This window comes from Xenopus laevis, chromosome 3L (genome assembly GCF_017654675.1).
Source record: "Xenopus laevis strain J_2021 chromosome 3L, Xenopus_laevis_v10.1, whole genome shotgun sequence".
Classification (NCBI taxonomy): Eukaryota; Metazoa; Chordata; class Amphibia; order Anura; family Pipidae; genus Xenopus; species Xenopus laevis.
In genome coordinates, this window is record NC_054375.1 from 153,599,105 (window position 1) to 153,617,989 (window position 18,885).

Genomic DNA, 18,885 nt, shown 5'->3' on the forward strand with positions numbered 1-18,885 from the left:
AGGTTGCACCCCTCGAAACTAGCCAGATGTCCTGGCTGCTATAGTGAAATTTATGGATGAAGAGTTCAAGTACTGATTGTTCCAGGAATCTTCAAAAATACTATATGTTGCATAAAAATATAGGTTTATTGAGCCAACGTTTCTGGTTCCAAAAAAGAACCCATCCCAAGGACACAAATCATATATAGATATCTGTGCAAACATATATACACACTCATATACATGCCTTAATAATAAAATATATGCACCTGCCTATGGCCCTCTTATAGATGCAAACATATATGTTGCTTGGTAGACCAGTTGTATTATGGAGTTTATCCATTTATTGAGCATTTGTTCTGAAGGCAGTAGAATCCCCCTGCAGGATGTGGGCCATGGTGCAAGCATATATTAAAATATGTGATAATAATATGTACCTCGGTCAGAGTCCTAAGCTCCTGGTAGAGCACAGTACCCGACCCCAGAGCTCGAGCTGCGTGGGTAGTAATAGACTGCACAATTGACTGGGCAAAGCAATTATCTGGTCCTCCATTCGTTCAGGCAGTGATCGGTGATACAAGGCTGCTGAATCTGGAAAAATTTACATTCAATGGTCCCAAAAGTAGTACATACCTGTGGTTATTGTTAACCCAGCAATCCTTATGACAGACAGGCTTCAGAACTCCTGTAGTGCTTATCAAGACAAAGTTAAGCTTACCTGCCATCGGGAAAAAAATATTGCCTAGTGTTTAATTTATTAAGCCATATCTTATCCCAGGAGCAATGCCATAGAATGAAAAGACCTTCATATGTAGGTATTCCTATCAGTAGTCATCTGGATTAAACCTGAATGTACCCCAGAAACAATTACAACCCCATGTAATGCATAGTTTAGGTTAGCTGCAGTCAGAGCAAACCTATATCAGACCTTCATAGCCACCCAGTCCAGTGATCTACATCTATTAGAGCTACTGGTTCAAGGTGAGTAATAATTAGAGCATATCATACTGCAGAGAATAGGAGCATACAGATATGATCACAGCAACATGTAATACATAAAATATTAGCTACTGCTTAGGGCAAGCGTAAATCTGGTCCTAGCCGTTCCCAGGCCTGTGCTTTACATACCTTAGGGCTACCTATTCCAGGTGAGCCATAGCCAGGGTATATACTGCAGAAGAAAATATAAGCACAGATTCAATCACAGTAACATGAAATACATAGTTTATATGAGCTGCTGCTTAGGGCAAGCATATCTCAGGGCCTAGCAACTCAAAAGGCCTGTGCTCTACATCCATTAGGGCTACTTGTTCCATGAGAGAAATAGCCAAATCGTAAACTGCAGAAAACATGCAATACATAATTAGGTTAGCTGCTGCTTATAGCAAGCATGTATCAGGACCTAGCAGCAAGACAGATCTGTGCTCTACATATCGCAGGGCTACGTGTTCTTTGTGAGCAATAGCCAGAGCATAAGCTGTATAACAAAATAGTAGCACAGGTACAATCACAGCAATATGAAATACATAGTTAGATTAGCTGCTGCTTCGAGCAAGCATGTCTCAGGGCCTAGCTGCCAGCCAGACCTGTGCTCTACATCCTGTAGGGCCACGTTTTACCTGTGAGCAATAGCCAGAGCTTAAGCTGTAGAACAAAATAGGAGCACAGGTACAATCACGGAAACATGAGGTCCATAGTTTAGATTAGCTGCTGTATAGAGCAAGCTTATATCGGGCCCTAGCATTCATCCAGACCTTTGCTCGACCTCCATTATGGCTACCTGTTCTATGTGAGCAATAGCCAAAACATAGAATGCAGAACAAAAATAGCGCAATACATATTATGGATTATCTGATGTTTATAGCAAGTATATATCAGAGCCTAGCAGCCCCCCCAGCCCAGTGATCCATATTCAATAGGGCTACTGGTGTCCTATTTGTAAATGGCTTGTGCTTTCAGGCAGGAAACAATCATAACCAGGCACAGTGCAGATAAGCATATGAATATATAGCATGCAAGCAGTTAGTTAGACTTTAGTACACTGCAGAACAGCATATGGACACACTCCTTACCTGCTGCTCATTATGCAAGGCTGGAAGCTGACCCTTTAATGTCACAAATTCCAGGACACTCTATTGTTAACAGGAAAACAGGCCTCACAAGTTTACTGACAACAGCAGGACTTACCTGAGGCTGCAGCTTCCTCGCTTTCTGAGTTAGAGAGTGGGCGGAGCCATCTCCACTTGCTTTAGCTGGACCTGATTATACTCAGCTGGTGTCTGCACTCAGTGGGGGGTTGATTATACTCAGCTGGTGTCTGCATAGGCAGGGAACCCAAAGCAACTGCGTAGGTTATACTGAGGCGAATTGGATAATTAGTGTTGGTGCTTCCTGCACAGGCCCAAGTTTGCTATAATATGAAGCCTATAGCGAAACTTTTTTATATTTTTTATTTTTTTTATTATTATTTTAACTACCTCCACCTTAGGAAAGTCTGTTGAGGGAGGCAGTTGGCCATGACCTGCCCCCATTAAAACAAAAATAAAACAAAGGTAACAGGGGGCAGTAAGGTTCAGGCCCCTAACTAATTAGCCTAAATTAACTGCCACCTCCCTCGCCCATTCGTAAAAATGGGGTGTAGGGGCCACATACACCAGTGCCGCCCGAGGCCCTCTGGGCAGGTCGGGAGGGCACACGAATGGGGGGACAAGCACCTGCCACCCAATGCTCTTGATAGCAATACAGGAAGGCAACTGAAATACAGGCAGACAAGGAGTAGCAAACATTGCACCTCAGTGCCTTACCTGATTCAGGAGCTGAAGTTCAGAAGACTCCAGGTCTGAGGTAGTGTGCTGGGGGGAAAAAAGGTCCCATGGACCAAAACCCCTGTCCCTAGGACGCCTTCCGGGCAGGCCTAATGCTTTCCTAGGCATAAAAAGAGAAAAACAAAAATTTGCTTCTAATGATTGAGGCCTTTGTTCAGAGAACAAAGCCAAGAGCATAAGAGAAGGAAAAAAAAGACGCCGGTAGGTGGGTGTGGTGGCCTTTTAAAGGCTTGGGGAGGTTCCTTCTAATTGGAGCAGGGAGGAGGGGCTATCCCCGTAACGTACTGACATGGAGTACGTCTAGGGAAAGAATTCTGGATGAGAAATAAAAAAGAAGAAGAAGAGGATAATGGAGATGGAAAAGAGCAAAGAGAAGAGAACAGTCAAGATAAATATACAATAAGGGCAGACAAATGGAGAACTAAGAGAGAATTTAGTGGCCAATTTTGTTTGGTCATATCTCTAGATTTTTTTTTTCAGGATCCAAGAATAAATCAGTGAAAAGAATTGAATTTTATAATATATACGTTATTGTATATAATTAGAATTGGCCCGTTCATTGAATGGGGAGATCATTGTGCTAAATATTTTTAGATGGTTAAAGAGGGTATTTTATTTCATGTATGAAGTCTCAAAAATAATACACATCTTCAATGGAGAGGGAACTGACAGTTGGGAGAAAAGCTGACACTATTGGACATAGGTGTAGAAGCTGTGACTGTATTTTACAGAGGAGATGTTCCAAGAAAAACAACTTTACAAAGGGGAGGAGACCACGGGAGAAGTGACACTGCTTGGTAGGAAAGAGTCGGAAATGGAAGAGAGAACTCATTTTTGGTGTGTGGGGTGTGAGTGTGGCTATTGGCACGGTGTGTGGATTTGTTCTTTGTGAGTGGAGGGAGGATTGTAATGTTGACAAGATGTGATAGATGTGACTGTGTGGAGGCTACATTATCTTCATTTAAGTTAACTTTTACATTTTCTGATGTTTCATTTGCTGTTGCCATTATCCTGTTTTGTTTTGCTCTCAGCTTATGTCCTGTCTTCCACTAGTGGATTCTCCCACCCCTTTTTCGTTTTTGTTCACATTTATTCCACCCCACTCGTTTATCCAGGGAGGTCCTCCAGGTCAGAGTCTCATTTGGAGATGTTAATAGCCTTCCTGACATTCGATTTGTTTCTTGGAGAAAAACTAGATTCGTACAAATCAAATACAATTTGAATTTTCATCTCGGAACCATTCGATCGAATATTAGACATTCAAATTATTTTCTTAAATAACCTCCCAGTCCAATTGTGAGTATATTCAAATTAAAAAAAATTCACATGAATTCGAAATTCGACCTTTGATAAATGGGCCTCCCCGTATAGCTGACAAATGGCAGGGGTATTACACTGACCATTGGTTGATGTCCAGTTACACTAGAGTCTATGAATAACAGTTCATATTACCAGGGTAGAGGGAATTGGTATAGTAGCTCCCACATTTATTAATTAAGGCAGGAGAGCATAAACCATGGAAAATACTAGTAAATCCCATAAGTGAATAAAAAACATATTAAAAACAATGGTCATAGTGCAGGAACTCTGTTTAACTAGGAATGAAGAGGTGTGAGATAAATATAGGAGGCAATACATTGAGATAGTGTTACTGAAGTGTTCAGGAAAATAACAGATAAAAAACTTCTTGCACCCAGGGCTACCACTGGCTGAAGGAGAAAGCCATAAGCCAAGAGGGCAAAAAGCAGCATTCAAAGGTAAAAGAACTGCACCCAATTGCTGATCGTCTCAACTGCACAGTCACCCAACTCGCTATTGGTAAGAGGAGCCCCTAAACTCTCACTGACCCTCCCCTCCTGCCACTGCACTGCTTAACATGACTCCCTATCACTTCCAGCTTGGTGTCTGCGCAGTGAAGGGGTGAGCTCTGTACTTCTGGGGGTCTCCAACATTGAACAGTTACTGGAGAACCTGGGAGCCATTCAGGTAAGTCACACTTTCTGCATGTCACTCATTCACCCATAAGGTATTCTATCCATACCACCCACACCCACCCACTACTTTGGTCTCCCTGAAGACTAAAGTCCATACTACAAGTGACATCAGTTACCAAGATACATCTAGAAACAGAGAGAACAGATGATTGTATCCTTTAGTTCCAGCACCATCCTAGCTACAGAGTGCAAAGTATGTGGTTACAGGTAGGTTCTAGGCAGGGTTATGAGTTAACCATAAAAAGTTTTCATATTATGTTGCTGTACTAAAACCCATATGCATCTATATGTGGAACAACTTGTGAGTAATAGTTTTCAGAATAGAAATTAGACCATCAAGTATGGAACCATTCTGTCCCCCACATTCTTTCAATCCTATCTAACACATTATCACCATTCTGTCCAACACATTCTTACAATTCTATCCTAATTGGTCTGGACCACGCTATAGGGAGGGTCTTTTAGCTCCATACACTTATACCCAGTAAAGGGAGCCCTTGACCTTATGGCTTCCTTCTACTGTATCTGCATTCTGTCCCACACATTCTTACAATTCTATCCTACACTTTCTAACGTTTCTGTCCCACAAGTTCTTAAAATTCTATCCTACACTTCTAGCCATTCTGTCCCACACAGTCTTACAATTCTATCCAACACATTATCACCATTCTGTCCCACACATTCTTACAATCCTATCCAACACATTATCACCATTCTGTCCCACACAGTCTTACAAATTTATCCTACACTTTCTAATTATTCTGTCCCACACATTCTTAAAATTCTATCCTACACTTTCTAACCATTCTGTCCCACACAGTCTTACAATTCTATCCTACACTTTCTAACTATTCTGTCCCACATATTCTTACAATTCTATCCTACACTTTCTAACCATTCTGCCCCACACATTCTTACAATACTATCCTACACTTTCTAACCATTCTGTCAAACACATTTTTACAATTCTATCCTACGCTTTCTAACCATTCTGTCCCACACATTCTTATAGTCCTATCCAACACACTCTTACTATGCTGTTCCACACATCCTTACAATCCTAGGCGACACAATATCACCATTATGTCCCACACATTCTTACAGTACTATCTAACACATTTTCACCTATTCAGTTTCGGACTGGCCCACCGGGATACCAGGAAAACTCCCGGTGGGCCCAGGTGTCAGTGGGCCTCTTGCTTATAACCATTTAGCCTATTTCATGGTCATTCCCTATTTCTTTATGGGGAAAAAATGTGTAGTAATGGAAGAATAGAGTATAGTAAGTAGATATAAAAGACTAGGAGAATAAAGAGGTTGAATGAGGGGAGGAGGAATAATAGTTTGGAAGGCGGCCCCACGGTCCAAGTTTTTCTGTTGGGCCCCTGACATCCCAGTCCGACACTGCACCTATTTGTACCAAACATTCTTACAATCCAATCGAAACACATTCTCACCATTAGGTTGCACATCTGCTTATTATTCTACCTCACACATTTTAAAAATTCTGTTCCATGGACTGTTTCCCGCCCATTCAATGCTGTACATTCTATAATCTACTCATTCTATCCCACACATTAAGGGAGAAGGTCAGGAGCAGTATTTATAAAAAAAAACCTTTTTCCATCTCTACATACAGGTACTGCCTCACCTGACGCCTCAGCTTGTAACTGAAATTGACCAGATTCTCGGAAACAAACCAAACTTAAAGAAAGATTCCCGAGCGTGAGAGCTTGTTCTCCACACTTTGGAACCTCAACAAGTCCCATTGCAGATGGGACAAATCACGCTAGCCTGGTGCATGGTTCCCCCCTCTGGCAGTGCTGAGAGAGCGGGAGGAGAAACTTTACCAGCAATAAGGGGGGAAAATCTGTTCCCTGCTTGTCACTACGGGGTCACACATGCATTTTATCATGTCACCCTGCAGAGGGAGAGGCATAACTCAAGATGACCTGGGACACACTATAGGGAGGGGCTTTTAGCTCCATTCACTTATACCCAGTAAAGGGAGCATTTGATTCATGGCGGCCTTCTATCTGCACCTGCAGAGGTAGGGACAGACTCTTGACTGCCTTTTATCTCATGGAGAGTTCAGATTCACATCTTCCTTTAAGGTACAAGTTTCCTTCTGTTAAGGGTGAGGAGTCCACGTGTCATCATTTCTTTATGTTCCTGGCCCACCTGTGGCTACCGTAGCTAAAATGTGACCTATTTTACTCCAGCGCGTATCAAATACAAGACATCTCTTTAGAACACAGCTCTAGTCGTCGCTAATTCTGCATGTTCTAACCTGAAGCCACAATCTCTTTGTTGGATTAAAAGCTAATATGCCTGTGAACCAAACCTGGAATAACCTAATAACTATAAATGCAACTGACTGACGGATGGTGTCAAGAGTTTTATTACTTTTATTAACGTTGCTGCGGTCTCTAATGTGAGTTCTCCAACATATCGTGTAGACCTTGTAACCCTGATTTGACTATGTTCCTGCATGATTCAAGGGTGACCCAAAACAGATATTGACATCAATGGAATCCTTTAGATCTTTGCAGGAGGTTCAAACAGTTGTGGAATTCAAAGGGTAGATTTATCAAAGGCCAAATAGGAGGCAATCGATATTCCTTCTTTTCTGATACAGTACCAAAAAAAAGTGATTGGTGTCATATTAACTTATTAACTTCAATTATCAGGAATTGGGTCATACCATCTATTTACAGCTGTTGCTGTCATTTTTAAACAAATACACACATTGCTAGATTCCTACACAATAAGGTCAATGTACTTAGACTGCCTTTCCACTTACATCATCTATCCAATCAGCAACGTTAATAATTAGCAACTGATGTCTGATCTGTCACAGGGTCCTAAACAGCCTATGCAACTTCCTCTTCAATTTGTACCCCCTAGAAAATGATAAGGATATTAGAAGTCACTGAGGGGTTGTTCTGTGACCATATAAAGGCACAAGGCTGCAGGCTGAGTTATACAGGGAACTCTGAGTATCACTCATGTATTATAAGGGACAATGTACCCCCTAGAAAATGATAAGGATATTAGAAGTCACTGAGGGGTTGTTCTGTGACCATATAAAGGCACAAGACTACAGGCTGAGTTATACAGGGAACTCTGAGTATCACTCATGTATTATAAGGGATAATGTACCCCCTACTGTAAATGATAAGGATATTAGAAGTCACTGAGGGGTTGTTCTGTGACCATATAAAGGCACAAGGCTACAGGCTGAGTTATACAGGGAACTCTGAGTATCACTCATGTATTATAAGGGATAATGTACCCCCTACTGTAAATGATAAGGATATTAGAAGTCACTGAGGGGTTGTTCTGTGACCATATAAAGGCACAAGGCTGCAGGCTGAGTTATACAGGGTATTTTAGTTTGGAGGGAATCTCTGTGTGTGAAGGGGTGGGCGATCTACAGAACCGCTGCCTGGGTAGTGTAGACTTACGCCGCTAAAGTACCACCATCGACTCTGTATTAATAATTAGTGGATCAATTTTTGATGCCACCTAGACACAGTAATTCCTCCAAAGCAACGGAGGGGTACGTTTGAGGGTGAATGGGTGGCGGATCTATTCAGACTACGAATTGTTTGGTGGTGGATAAACAAGGGGGGCAAGCTGAGAGGTTGCTTATATTGTTCACAGCCTATGAGACCCTTGTTCTCTTCTGCTTTACGCGAGAATCGCAGTTGTGTTCCACACCACGCCATTGCAGTTAGTTACTATAGACTGGAGTGGTTCTCTACAGATTCTATGTATTGACGTTACATTTGACCCAGGGGTGGCAAATTTCGCTTTACCTAACCAGGGTTCATTGTCTCCCTGTGCCTAACTTGGTTTTAAATGCTCTCCTGGACTAATCCTTTTTTTTTTTAATTAATTATTAGTAAAAGTTAAGTTTTAACCTTGTTCCTTGGGTTTCAAGTCTCCTGGATGGGGTGGTGCAGTTTCAAGGGTTAACTTTTCCTCTTTCCTTTTTCTTGAGTTATACAGGGAACTCTGAGTATCACTCATGTATTATAAGGGATAATGTACCCCCTACTGTAAATGATAAGGATATTAGAAGTCACTGAGGGGTTGTTCTGTGACCATATAAAGGCACAAGGCTGCAGGCTGAGTTATACAGGGAACTCTGAGTATCACTCATGTATTATAAGAGATAATGTACCCCCTACTGTAAATGATAAGGATATTAGAAGTCACTGAGGGGTTGTTCTGTGACCATATAAAGGCACAAGGCTGTAGACTGATTATCGCATTCTGATGCAGACTTAGATGCTGTGAATCTGAATTAATTACTAATCAGCCTTATATTGTGACATTTCTATCCTGTGTACTGTATAATGTGAGTGGGTCCCTAAGAATTATATAGTGAATAAAGTACCCCCTCTTGTAAAATATAAGGATATTATAAGTTACCGAGGAGTTTCATGACCATATAAAAACACGAGGCCGAAGGCCGAATGTTTTTATACAGGTCATGGAACTCCGAGGTAACTTATAATATCCTCATATTTTACAACTGGGGGTACTTTATTAATTATAATACACAAATTTTAGTGAGTCATGTGACAGAAATGACATCACTACTCACCGTTTATAACTGATGACATCACTACTCACCGTTTATAAGGATATAATTTACAGGATATTCATGGCTTTTGTGTATTATAATGATATATATACACTTTATACTTTGTGACATGACTCTTTGTTCAGCTTGAGTTCTGCTTTGAAGGGAAAGTGAAGCTGTTCTCACACATAACACAAGTGTTTTCATTTCTTATTGGTTTCCACTCGTGTGATGAGTCACATTCCCGCAGGCTGTTGAGCTGATCCCGACATACTTCAGTCATGTGTAATGGCCGGATGCCGAGTCGTATGACTAAGTGCTTTCCACAATGAAAACAAAGAAGTCAAGTTTCCAGAGCGGACCCATTCAAGTAGAAGGAAAGTCACCCCCAAGTGATTCTATTTACTTACCTGACCCCCGGGGTCGGTGCTCCTATCAGCAAGCACTTGGGGGTGCCTTACTTTTAGCAGCCCCCAATCATAAAAGACCTTTCCTTCTCCTTTAACCATTTATATGAATGTGCCAACAAGGCAGTGGTGTAGCTGTGTATAGTCCATGATCATATAAAGGGACGACGCTGAAGGTCACGGGGACTTCTAATATACTCAGGAGGTACTTTATTTATTATAATACACAAATTTCAGTGAGTCATGTGACAGAAATGACATCAATAAGCTCCGATTATAACCGATGACATCACTAAGCATCGTTTATAAAGATTTACAGGCTATTGACGGCTCTTGTGTATTATACAGTGAATAAAGTAGCCCCTATTGTAGTGAGTAGTGATGTCATTTTTGTTACTACTCGGTTTATAACTGATGACATCACTAGCGTTTATAAGGATATAATTTACAGGATATTCATGGCTTTTGTGTATTAAATATATATATAATACACAAAAGCCATGAATATCCTGTAAATTATATCCTTATAAACGGTGAGTAGTGATGTCATCAGTTATAAATGGTGAGTAGTGATGTAATTTCTGTCACATGACTAACTAAAATTTGTGTATTATAATTAATAAAGTACCCCCAGTTGTAAAATATAAGGATATTAGAAGTTACCTCGGAGTTCCATGACCTGTATAAAAACACTCGGCCTTCAGCCTCATACTTTTATATGGTCATGAAACTCCTCGGTAACTTATAATATCCCTATATTTTACAAGAGGGGGTACTTTATTCACTATATAATACACAAAAGCCATGAATATCTTGTAAATTATATCCTTATAAACGGTGAGTTCTGATGTCATCAGTTATAAACGGTGAGTTCTGATGTCATTTCTGTCACATGACTCACTGAAACTTGTGTATTATAATAAATAAAGTACCCCTTGTTGGAAAATATGAGGATATTAGAAGTCACCTCATAGGGGCAAATTCACTAACCTCGCCACACTTCGCCAGGCGTAGATTCGCCAGGTCAACTCTAACTCACTAAAATGCGAAGTTGCGTCCAGGGCAACGAAGTTTCGCTAGTGTTAATGCGGCAAGCAAAGTGAAGTTGCGCTAGCGTTGGCTAATTTGCATACGGCGGGAAGTTACATTTCAATGGACGTATATGTTGCAGCAAATACATTACATTACACAAGTCCAGGGAACCTTAATAAATAAAATAAAGTTGTTATATTACCCTACACATGAGCCCAGTGTATAGTTTATGTGCCATATGTTAGGAAATGTAGGGGGGAAGGAGGATACCCTAAAAAAAATGACGCTCTTTTGCAGCCTATCACCCTGAAAAGTAAAAGACGCCAGTGTTTTTTGGGACTTCGAAAAAATTTCAACTTTTTTTTTCCTGTCTACTCTAATGCACTTCCCCTGGTCTGAGGTGGTGAAGGCAAATCTGACGCAAGAGATAACGGTCAGTAAAATCCGCATCTTAGTAAATTTGCGCAGTTACGTCCATTCGCCAGAGCAAAAATTTGCCTGCTGTTAGAGTGCGAAGCACCGCTAGAGTCTATATCCTCCACTATTGAATTTACGCCAGCGCCCGTTAGTAAATCGGCGAAGTCCCGAAATGACGTCATGCTGGCGAATTTTCGCTAACGTTAGTCACTTCGCCCTTTAGTAAATTTGCCCCATAGTTCCATGACTTGGCCCTCGGCCTCGTACTTTTACATGGTCATGGAACTCCTTGGTAATTTATAATATCCTTATAATTTACAACAGGGGGTACTTTATTCACTATATATGTATATACTGGGTGTATCTGCAGTAACTCATTTCTTCATGTGGAATCAACTTGTATTCACTATCCCTTTAAGGTCTGGTTGTAAGAATGAGAATAAGCCCTGCGGGGAATTCCTGGGTGAGGTGAAGACATGCGAGGTCTGCTACCAGTCTCCCTGTCTCTCTCTATATTCTCTAGCCTTTGCCAGTGACATCAGAGATGTTGGGTTGGCGGTGCCAGATTATGATCTAGGTGCCCACTACGGGCCCGCCTGCTGTTAGGGGCCCAATGCTGGAAAGTGGAGGCAAGTGGGGGGGACCCAATAACTACTCTACCTAGGGCCCCGTTTTAGCTTAATCCAGTTGTTGGGTTAGATAAGGGTTGGCAAGGGGGGGGGGGAGGATTTTTAATCAAATGCTTTCTCTTCTATTACCCCCGATAATGGCTACGACTACAGCAGATGTCTGACAGTGATACAGTAGCTGAGGCTGAACAACGAGACTCTTAGCAGAACATCGCTCTGTGTGTCCTGCCCCAACCTGTCTCCTAAATGAGGATCAAAGAGAATGCTGGGAATTGCAGTTGCACGCGACTCTTAGTGAACCGTAGAGCCTGCTGGGTAACAGTTCCGCCCCAGTACAGACGCAGGAATTTCATTAGCACAAAGATAACATTACGTGCTGAGTGGCTCAGCCGCTTGCCCTTTAACTGAGGCTGGTTACCAGGTTACTATGTACGAGCGCACATAGAAACGCCCCCACGTATTTACTGACGTAACTGCAGGTGTGACTATTGTCAGTGCTCAGGTTCTTACGTGACTCTGTATATAAACGTCTCCTCGGTTCAGTTGTTAAAGGGCAAGTGCACAGCTATATTAACTTTTATCTATGTGACTCTTTGATGTGCCAGTTTATACTTGCCCAGGGCTTATGGCAACTGGAATGGCACAGCATAATGACACGGTTACAGTGGGTTAACTAGGACACACACCGCTGGGGGTCCAACATGCAGGCTCAGACACATCTATACAACTGAATGAGCCCTTTGGATTGTAAGCTATTTGTGCAACAAGCTCCTTTCTTCTTTCATTAATTGCAATGTCTGATATAAAGGGCACAGTGATATAAATATTGTGACATATAAATACGATACAGAAATTGACAGGTTCCAGGAAAGCAGCAGTTTCTATTCCCCTGTCGCTCTCAGCTTATCTGTCTCTCGGTTCCTCTAGTTGGGCTGAAAAACGAGTTGGACTCCCCCCCGCAGGTCTGTACGTGCGTTGCATCATCCCAAGCTCTGGGCAATGAGTTCAGCACTCCCCTATCTGTGACTCACTCTGACATTCCCTAACCTTCCTGCCACCCGACTGTGCCAACAGCCTGCACTCTATTAACCCCGACACTGCCAGTAACCAACATCTAATCACCATGCCCCTCTCACTTCTTATGCAGGAGGGGAGGGATAGTCTGCAGGTGAGAGACAAGAGAGGGGTAAGGGAGGGATAGTCTGTAGGTGAGAGACAGGAGAGGGGTAAGGGAGGGATAGTCTGCAGGTGAGAGACAGGAGAGAGAGGTAAGGGAGGGATAGTCTGCAGGTGAGAGACAGGAGAGAGAGGTAAGGGAGGGATAGTCTGCAGGTGAGAGACAGGAGAGAGGTAAGGGAGGGATAGTCTGCAGGTGAGAGACAGGAGAGAGGTAAGGGAGGGATAGTCTGTAGGTGAGAGACAGGAGAGGGGTAAGGGAGGGATAGTCTGTAGGTGAGAGACAGGAGAGAGGTAAGGGAGGGATAGTCTGCAGGTGAGAGACAGGAGAGAGGTATGGGAGGGATAGTCTGTAGGTGAGAGACAGAAGAGAGGGGTAAGGGAGGGATAGTCTGCAGGTGAGAGACAGGAGAGAGGTAAGGGAGGGATAGTCTGTAGGTGAGAGACAGGAGAGAGGTAAGGGAGGGATAGTCTGCAGGTGAGAGACAGAAGAGAGGGGTAAGGGAGGGATAGTCTGCAGGTGAGAGACAGGAGAGAGGTAAGGGAGGGATAGTCTGCAGGTGAGAGACAGGAGAGAGGTAAGGGAGGGATAGTCAGCAGGTGAGAGACAGGAGAGAGGTAAGGGAGGGATAGTCTGCAGGTGAGAGACAGGTGAGAGGGGTAAGGGAGGGATAGTCTGTAGGTGAGAGACAGGAGAGAGGTAAGGGAGGGATAGTCTGCAGGTGAGAGACAGGAGAGAGGTAAGGGAGGGATAGTCTGTAGGTGAGAGACAGGTGAGAGGGGTAAGGGAGGGATAGTCTGTAGGTGAGAGACAGGAGAGAGGTAAGGGAGGGATAGTCTGCAGGTGAGAGACAGGAGAGAGGTAAGGGAGGGATAGTCTGTAGGTGAGAGACAGGAGAGAGGTAAGGGAGGGATAGTCTGCAGGTGAGAGACAGGAGAGAGGTAAGGGAGGGATAGTCTGTAGGTGAGAGACAGGAGAGAGGTAAGGGAGGGATAGTCTGTAGGTGAGAGACAGGTGAGAGGGGTAAGGGAGGGATAGTCTGCAGGTGAGAGACAGGAGAGGGGTAAGGGAGGGATAGTCTGTAGGTGAGAGACAGGAGAGAGGTAAGGGAGGGATAGTCTGTAGGTGAGAGACAGGTGAGAGGGGTAAGGGAGGGATAGTCTGCAGGTGAGAGACAGGAGAGGGGTAAGGGAGGGATAGTCTGTAGGTGAGAGACAGGAGAGAGGGGTAAGGGAGGGATAGTCTGTAGGTGAGAGACAGGAGAGAGGTAAGGGAGGGATAGTCTGCAGGTGAGAGACAGGTGAGAGGGGTAAGGGAGGGATAGTCTGCAGGTGAGAGACAGGAGAGAGGTAAGGGAGGGATAGTCTGCAGGTGAGAGACAGGAGAGAGGTAAGGGAGGGATAGTCTGTAGGTGAGAGACAGGAGAGAGGTAAGGGAGGGATAGTCTGTAGGTGAGAGACAGGAGAGAGGTAAGAGAGGGATAGTCTGTAGGTGAGAGACAGGAGAGAGGTAAGGGAGGGATAGTCTGCAGGTGAGAGACAGGAGAGAGGTAAGGGAGGGATAGTCTGCAGGTGAGAGACAGGAGAGAGGTAAGGGAGGGATAGTCTGCAGGTGAGAGACAGGAGAGAGGTAAGGGAGGGATAGTCTGTAGGTGAGAGACAGGAGAGAGGTAAGGGAGGGATAGTCTGTAGGTGAGAGACAGGAGAGAGGTAAGGGAGGGATAGTCTGCAGGTGAGAGACAGGAGAGAGGTAAGGGAGGGATAGTCTGCAGGTGAGAGACAGGAGAGAGAGGTAAGGGAGGGATAGTCTGCAGGTGAGAGACAGGAGAGAGGTAAGGGAGGGATAGTCTGTAGGTGAAAGACAGGAGAGAGGTAAGGGAGGGATAGTCTGTAGGTGAAAGACAGGAGAGAGGTAAGAGAGGGATAGTCTGTAGGTGAAAGACAGGAGAGGGGTAAGGGAGGGATAGTCTGTAGGTGAGAGACAGGAGAGAGGTAAGGGAGGGATAGTCTGCAGGTGAGTGGAAGGAGAGGGGTTAAATCGCAATACAGTGACGTAAGGCTGTCGGGTTATCCCCGGATCATGAATGACAGGAATTACGACATAATTGCCCCGCCTCTCCCTCTCCGGATTGGCTGCCTATGATATCACTGAGGTGTGGGCGTGTTCTGTGTGTATATGAGCGGGAAGCGAGGCTCAGGTTCCATCAATTCTCACACACACGGACAGACAGACGGATATGGATCAGGCACCAGAGTTTCCCTCAGTAACAAACATGGAGGAGTGCGGCATCTGTTACCTCGACTTCGGTGCGGGCAGGAAAGCGCAGTCGTTGGCTGCCTGTGGGCACGTGATGTGTACGAGCTGTCTGCAACACCTGCTGGGCAAGGGCAGCACCGTGACCTGTCCCTACTGCCGCGCTCCTTCCACGTTGCCTAGCGACGACGAGGACGGCTCCTCTGTGGGGTCAGAAAAGGGTCGAGGCCCCAGGAGCTGGTTTAAGAGATTGTACAAGAATTCCAGGCGTCGTCACCAAGGTAACCGAGATGCTCACTACGATTGGCTGGGAAAGTAGTAACGCTTTACGCTTGTGCTTGAGTAGCTGTTACCGGGGCGTGGCATCTACTTGTTACTTTCGCTTTGTTGCGTTTCGTCACGTCAGACAGTGCCCCGCCCCCAGCAGGGCGGATATTGGGAATATTCTAGAGCTGCATTCATAGTTTTAGCTGTAATTCATTCTAAAATGTGCAATGTTGGTGGATACACATTTATTTATAAGTAATGGGCTGTTCTGCACTTTCCCTCTAATTCTGTGCATTTAAAGGGATATAAATCCTGTGTTATTATTGGCTGCTGTGGCTCATACTCTCCATTGCTCAGAGCCGGAACTATGGGGCAATGATGGAGGGGGCGCTGGGCAGGTACCTCTTAAAGGACCAGTAACATCAAAAAAAATTTTATGCTACTCCTTTTCAGAAAGGGCAATCATGATCCATTGTGCTCGATTTCACCTCTCTGCCCTCCATGTAGGAGATAGCCTGGGAGGAGAAATCGAGCGCCGCACGATGGATCGGGATTGCCCTTTCTGAAAAGGAGCGGAAGTTCTTTATTAAAGGGATACTGTCATGGGAAAACATGATTTATTTTTTTTTCCAAAACACATCAGTTAATAGTGCTGCTCCCACAGAATTCTGCACTGAATCCATTTCTCAAAAGAGCAGTTTTTTTTTTTTTATATTCAACTTTGAAATCTGACATGGGGCTAGACATATTGCTAGTTTCCCAGCTGCCCCAAGTCATGTGACTTGTGCCTGCACTTTAGGAGAGAACTGCTTCCTGGCAGGCTGTTGTTTCTCCTACTTAATGTAACTGAATGTGTCTCAGTGGGACCTGGATTTTACTATTGAGTGTTGTTCTTAGATCTACCAGGCAGCTGTTATCTTGTGTTAGGGAGCTGCTATCTGGTTACCTTCCCATTGTTCTGTTGTTTGGCTGCTGGGGGGGGGAAAGGGAGGGGGTGATATCACTCCAACTTAGTGATTAGTACAGCAGTAAAGAGTGACTGAAGTTTATCTGAGCACAAGTCACATGACTGGGGGCAGCTGGGAAACTGACAAAATGTCTAGCCCCATGTCAGATTTCAAAATTAAATCTAAAAAAATCTGTTTGCTCTTTTAAGAAACTGATTTCGGTGCAGAATTCTGCTGGAGCAGCACTATTAACTGATTTGTTTTGAAAAAAAACATGTTTCCCCATGACAGTATCCCTTTAATAAAGATTTTGCGATTTTTATCGTTTAATATGTGTTGGTGGGTTTTTTTTCTGTAGTATACAAACTAATTTTTTTTTTTTTTTTTTAAACAAAAAATCTGCTGTGCCTTAAATGTCGTCCTGTGTCACATGTTTGTGTGATGTCACTAATCGTATGTGGTTTCTTCCCTCAGACAACCTTGCGCAGGATGACCTCAGACACTTGGCCATAATGAGCTCCTACTTCTTCTGAGAATATTCCGGACATGAGAAAAGTCCACTTTCCTTCCGAGACCATGGAGACGGCACATTCCTGTTTGGGCCTTAATCTTCATCCACTGCTGGGACATGTGATTCCTAATGGTGGGAGGAGCCAAGTGATTACTTGGTGGCATCTCAGTAACATTCCAGTGGCTTCTGTAGGTCCATGCAGTGCATTCTGGGACAATGGGACCTTTACTTCCACCGCTGGCGGTGACTGGTTTATTTATATTATTATGAAGCTCTGTCTGTTGTCACAGTGCTATGTGCACATTCTTATTATTATTATTAGTGATAAGTGATTGTAATAAGATATTATTATTATCATTGGCGAGCTTGAGAAATCGAGCGCAAGCCTCTGAGGTTGGACAGGGCACATATCTAATGTACCTACTCAAATACACTCGTCAATAGGCTTCTGTGTTGAGTGAAATAAAGCTGTTTTGTATATGATCTGACATCTGTTTGTTTTTTTCTTTTGGTTCTTGAGTGATTTCCTACTCTGTTTCATTGGGGGCATTTATTATAATATATATAATACACAAAAGCCATGAATATCCTGTAAATTATATCCTTATAAACGGTGAGTTCTGATGTCATCAGTTATAAACGGTGAGTTCTGATGTCATTTCTGTCACATGACTCATTAAAATTTGTGTATTATAATAAATAAAGTACCCCCAGTTGTAAAATATGAGGATATTAGAAGTTACCTCGGAGTTCCATGACCTGTATAAAAACACTCGGCCTTCGGCCTCGTGTTTTTATATGGTCATGAAACTCCTCAGTAACTTATAATATCCCTATATTTTACAAAAGGGGGTACTTTATTCACTATATAATCTACAGTCTGGTCATTTCCCTATGGGACCAGACTGTAAATTATATCCTTATAAACGGCGCGTTCTGACATCAGAACGCGCCGTTTATATGTTACATCACTTCCCCCGCTGCTCTCTCCCTACACGCTTCCCCCACCTCCCATCTGACTCGCAGGCTCAGATTTTACTTACAGCACAGTCTCACTTTTGACTCCCTGTATCTCTGTGTCCACTCTGTCTAACCCCCTCTCTGGTCTCTCTCCATTCTTTCTCACCAACTCTCCCACCTCAGTCTCCAGGCCTTCGGCCTCGTGCTTTTATATGGTCACATAACTCCTCGGTAACATAATATCTTTATAAATTACAGTAGGGGGTACATTATCCACTATATAATATATTAGTACGAAGAACCGGCACTCACGATACTGAGGTCACCAATGCCTGGGTGCAGTCCTCGATAAGTAGAATCAGTGGAGATGTTAGAGATCGCAGGTCTTGAGAAGAGTAATAAATTGATTTTTATGTGTGGGCAATCGCTGACGTTTCGGCTGATACAACAGCCTTTTTCAAAGTGAAAAGTGAGTCAAACAAACGGAATAAATACCCAGTGTGGCAGGAACTAAAAGGTAACACTGAAAACAGAGGAAGTGACGTGAGTGTGACAGCATAAGTAAAAGCCAAGCATACTAGAAGAGATGCATTTATCAAATACAAAAGAACCAATAAATAAAAATAATTAAAAATAATAATAATAAATATAAAGTGAAACAAACAGAAGCAATTAAAAGAAGTGACTGCAACAATTAAAGCAAGTGTAATAAATGATAATAATAAGCAGAAATAAGTGCGGCTCTGAGTAAGCCGCAAAGTAAATGTGCACGGACGAGGGTGGGGTCAACGCTTAGACGTTTTGGGGAGCCTTTAAAATAATTTGCTGTGGGGCCCAGTAATATTTAGTTACACCACTGAGTGTACTTCTAACATTTATAACTGTGGTTCTCA

General features: G+C 43.3%; 2 protein-coding genes across 4 annotated transcripts in view; both read left to right on the forward strand.

The window, feature by feature from the left end:
* Nucleotides 1–7,180, forward strand: part of kcnab3.L (potassium channel, voltage gated subfamily A regulatory beta subunit 3 L homeolog) — a 41,470-nt gene extending 34,290 nt beyond the window's left edge. For 2 of the 3 annotated variants that reach the window (XM_041587356.1, XM_041587357.1), the window contains exons 12-14: nt 4,502–4,622; nt 4,702–4,790; nt 6,438–6,627. In XM_041587356.1, the coding sequence (XP_041443290.1) occupies nt 4,502–4,622; nt 4,702–4,790; nt 6,438–6,527 (300 nt within the window). In that variant the 3' untranslated portion in view covers nt 6,528–6,627. Of the gene's footprint in view, nt 1–4,501; nt 4,623–4,701; nt 4,791–6,437 lie in introns of all 3 variants that reach the window. The other variant, XM_018253780.2, reaches the window with a different exon arrangement.
* Nucleotides 7,181–15,229: 8,049 nt separating this feature from the next.
* On the forward strand, nt 15,230–17,515 carry LOC108711757 (RING finger protein 227). The gene is made up of 2 exons (XM_018253781.2): nt 15,230–15,588; nt 16,996–17,515. The coding sequence occupies exons 1-2, from the start codon at nt 15,291–15,293 to the stop codon at nt 17,052–17,054; spliced, it is 357 nt and encodes a 118-aa protein (XP_018109270.1). The 5' UTR covers nt 15,230–15,290; the 3' UTR covers nt 17,055–17,515.
* The last annotated feature ends 1,370 nt before the right edge of the window (nt 17,516–18,885 follow it).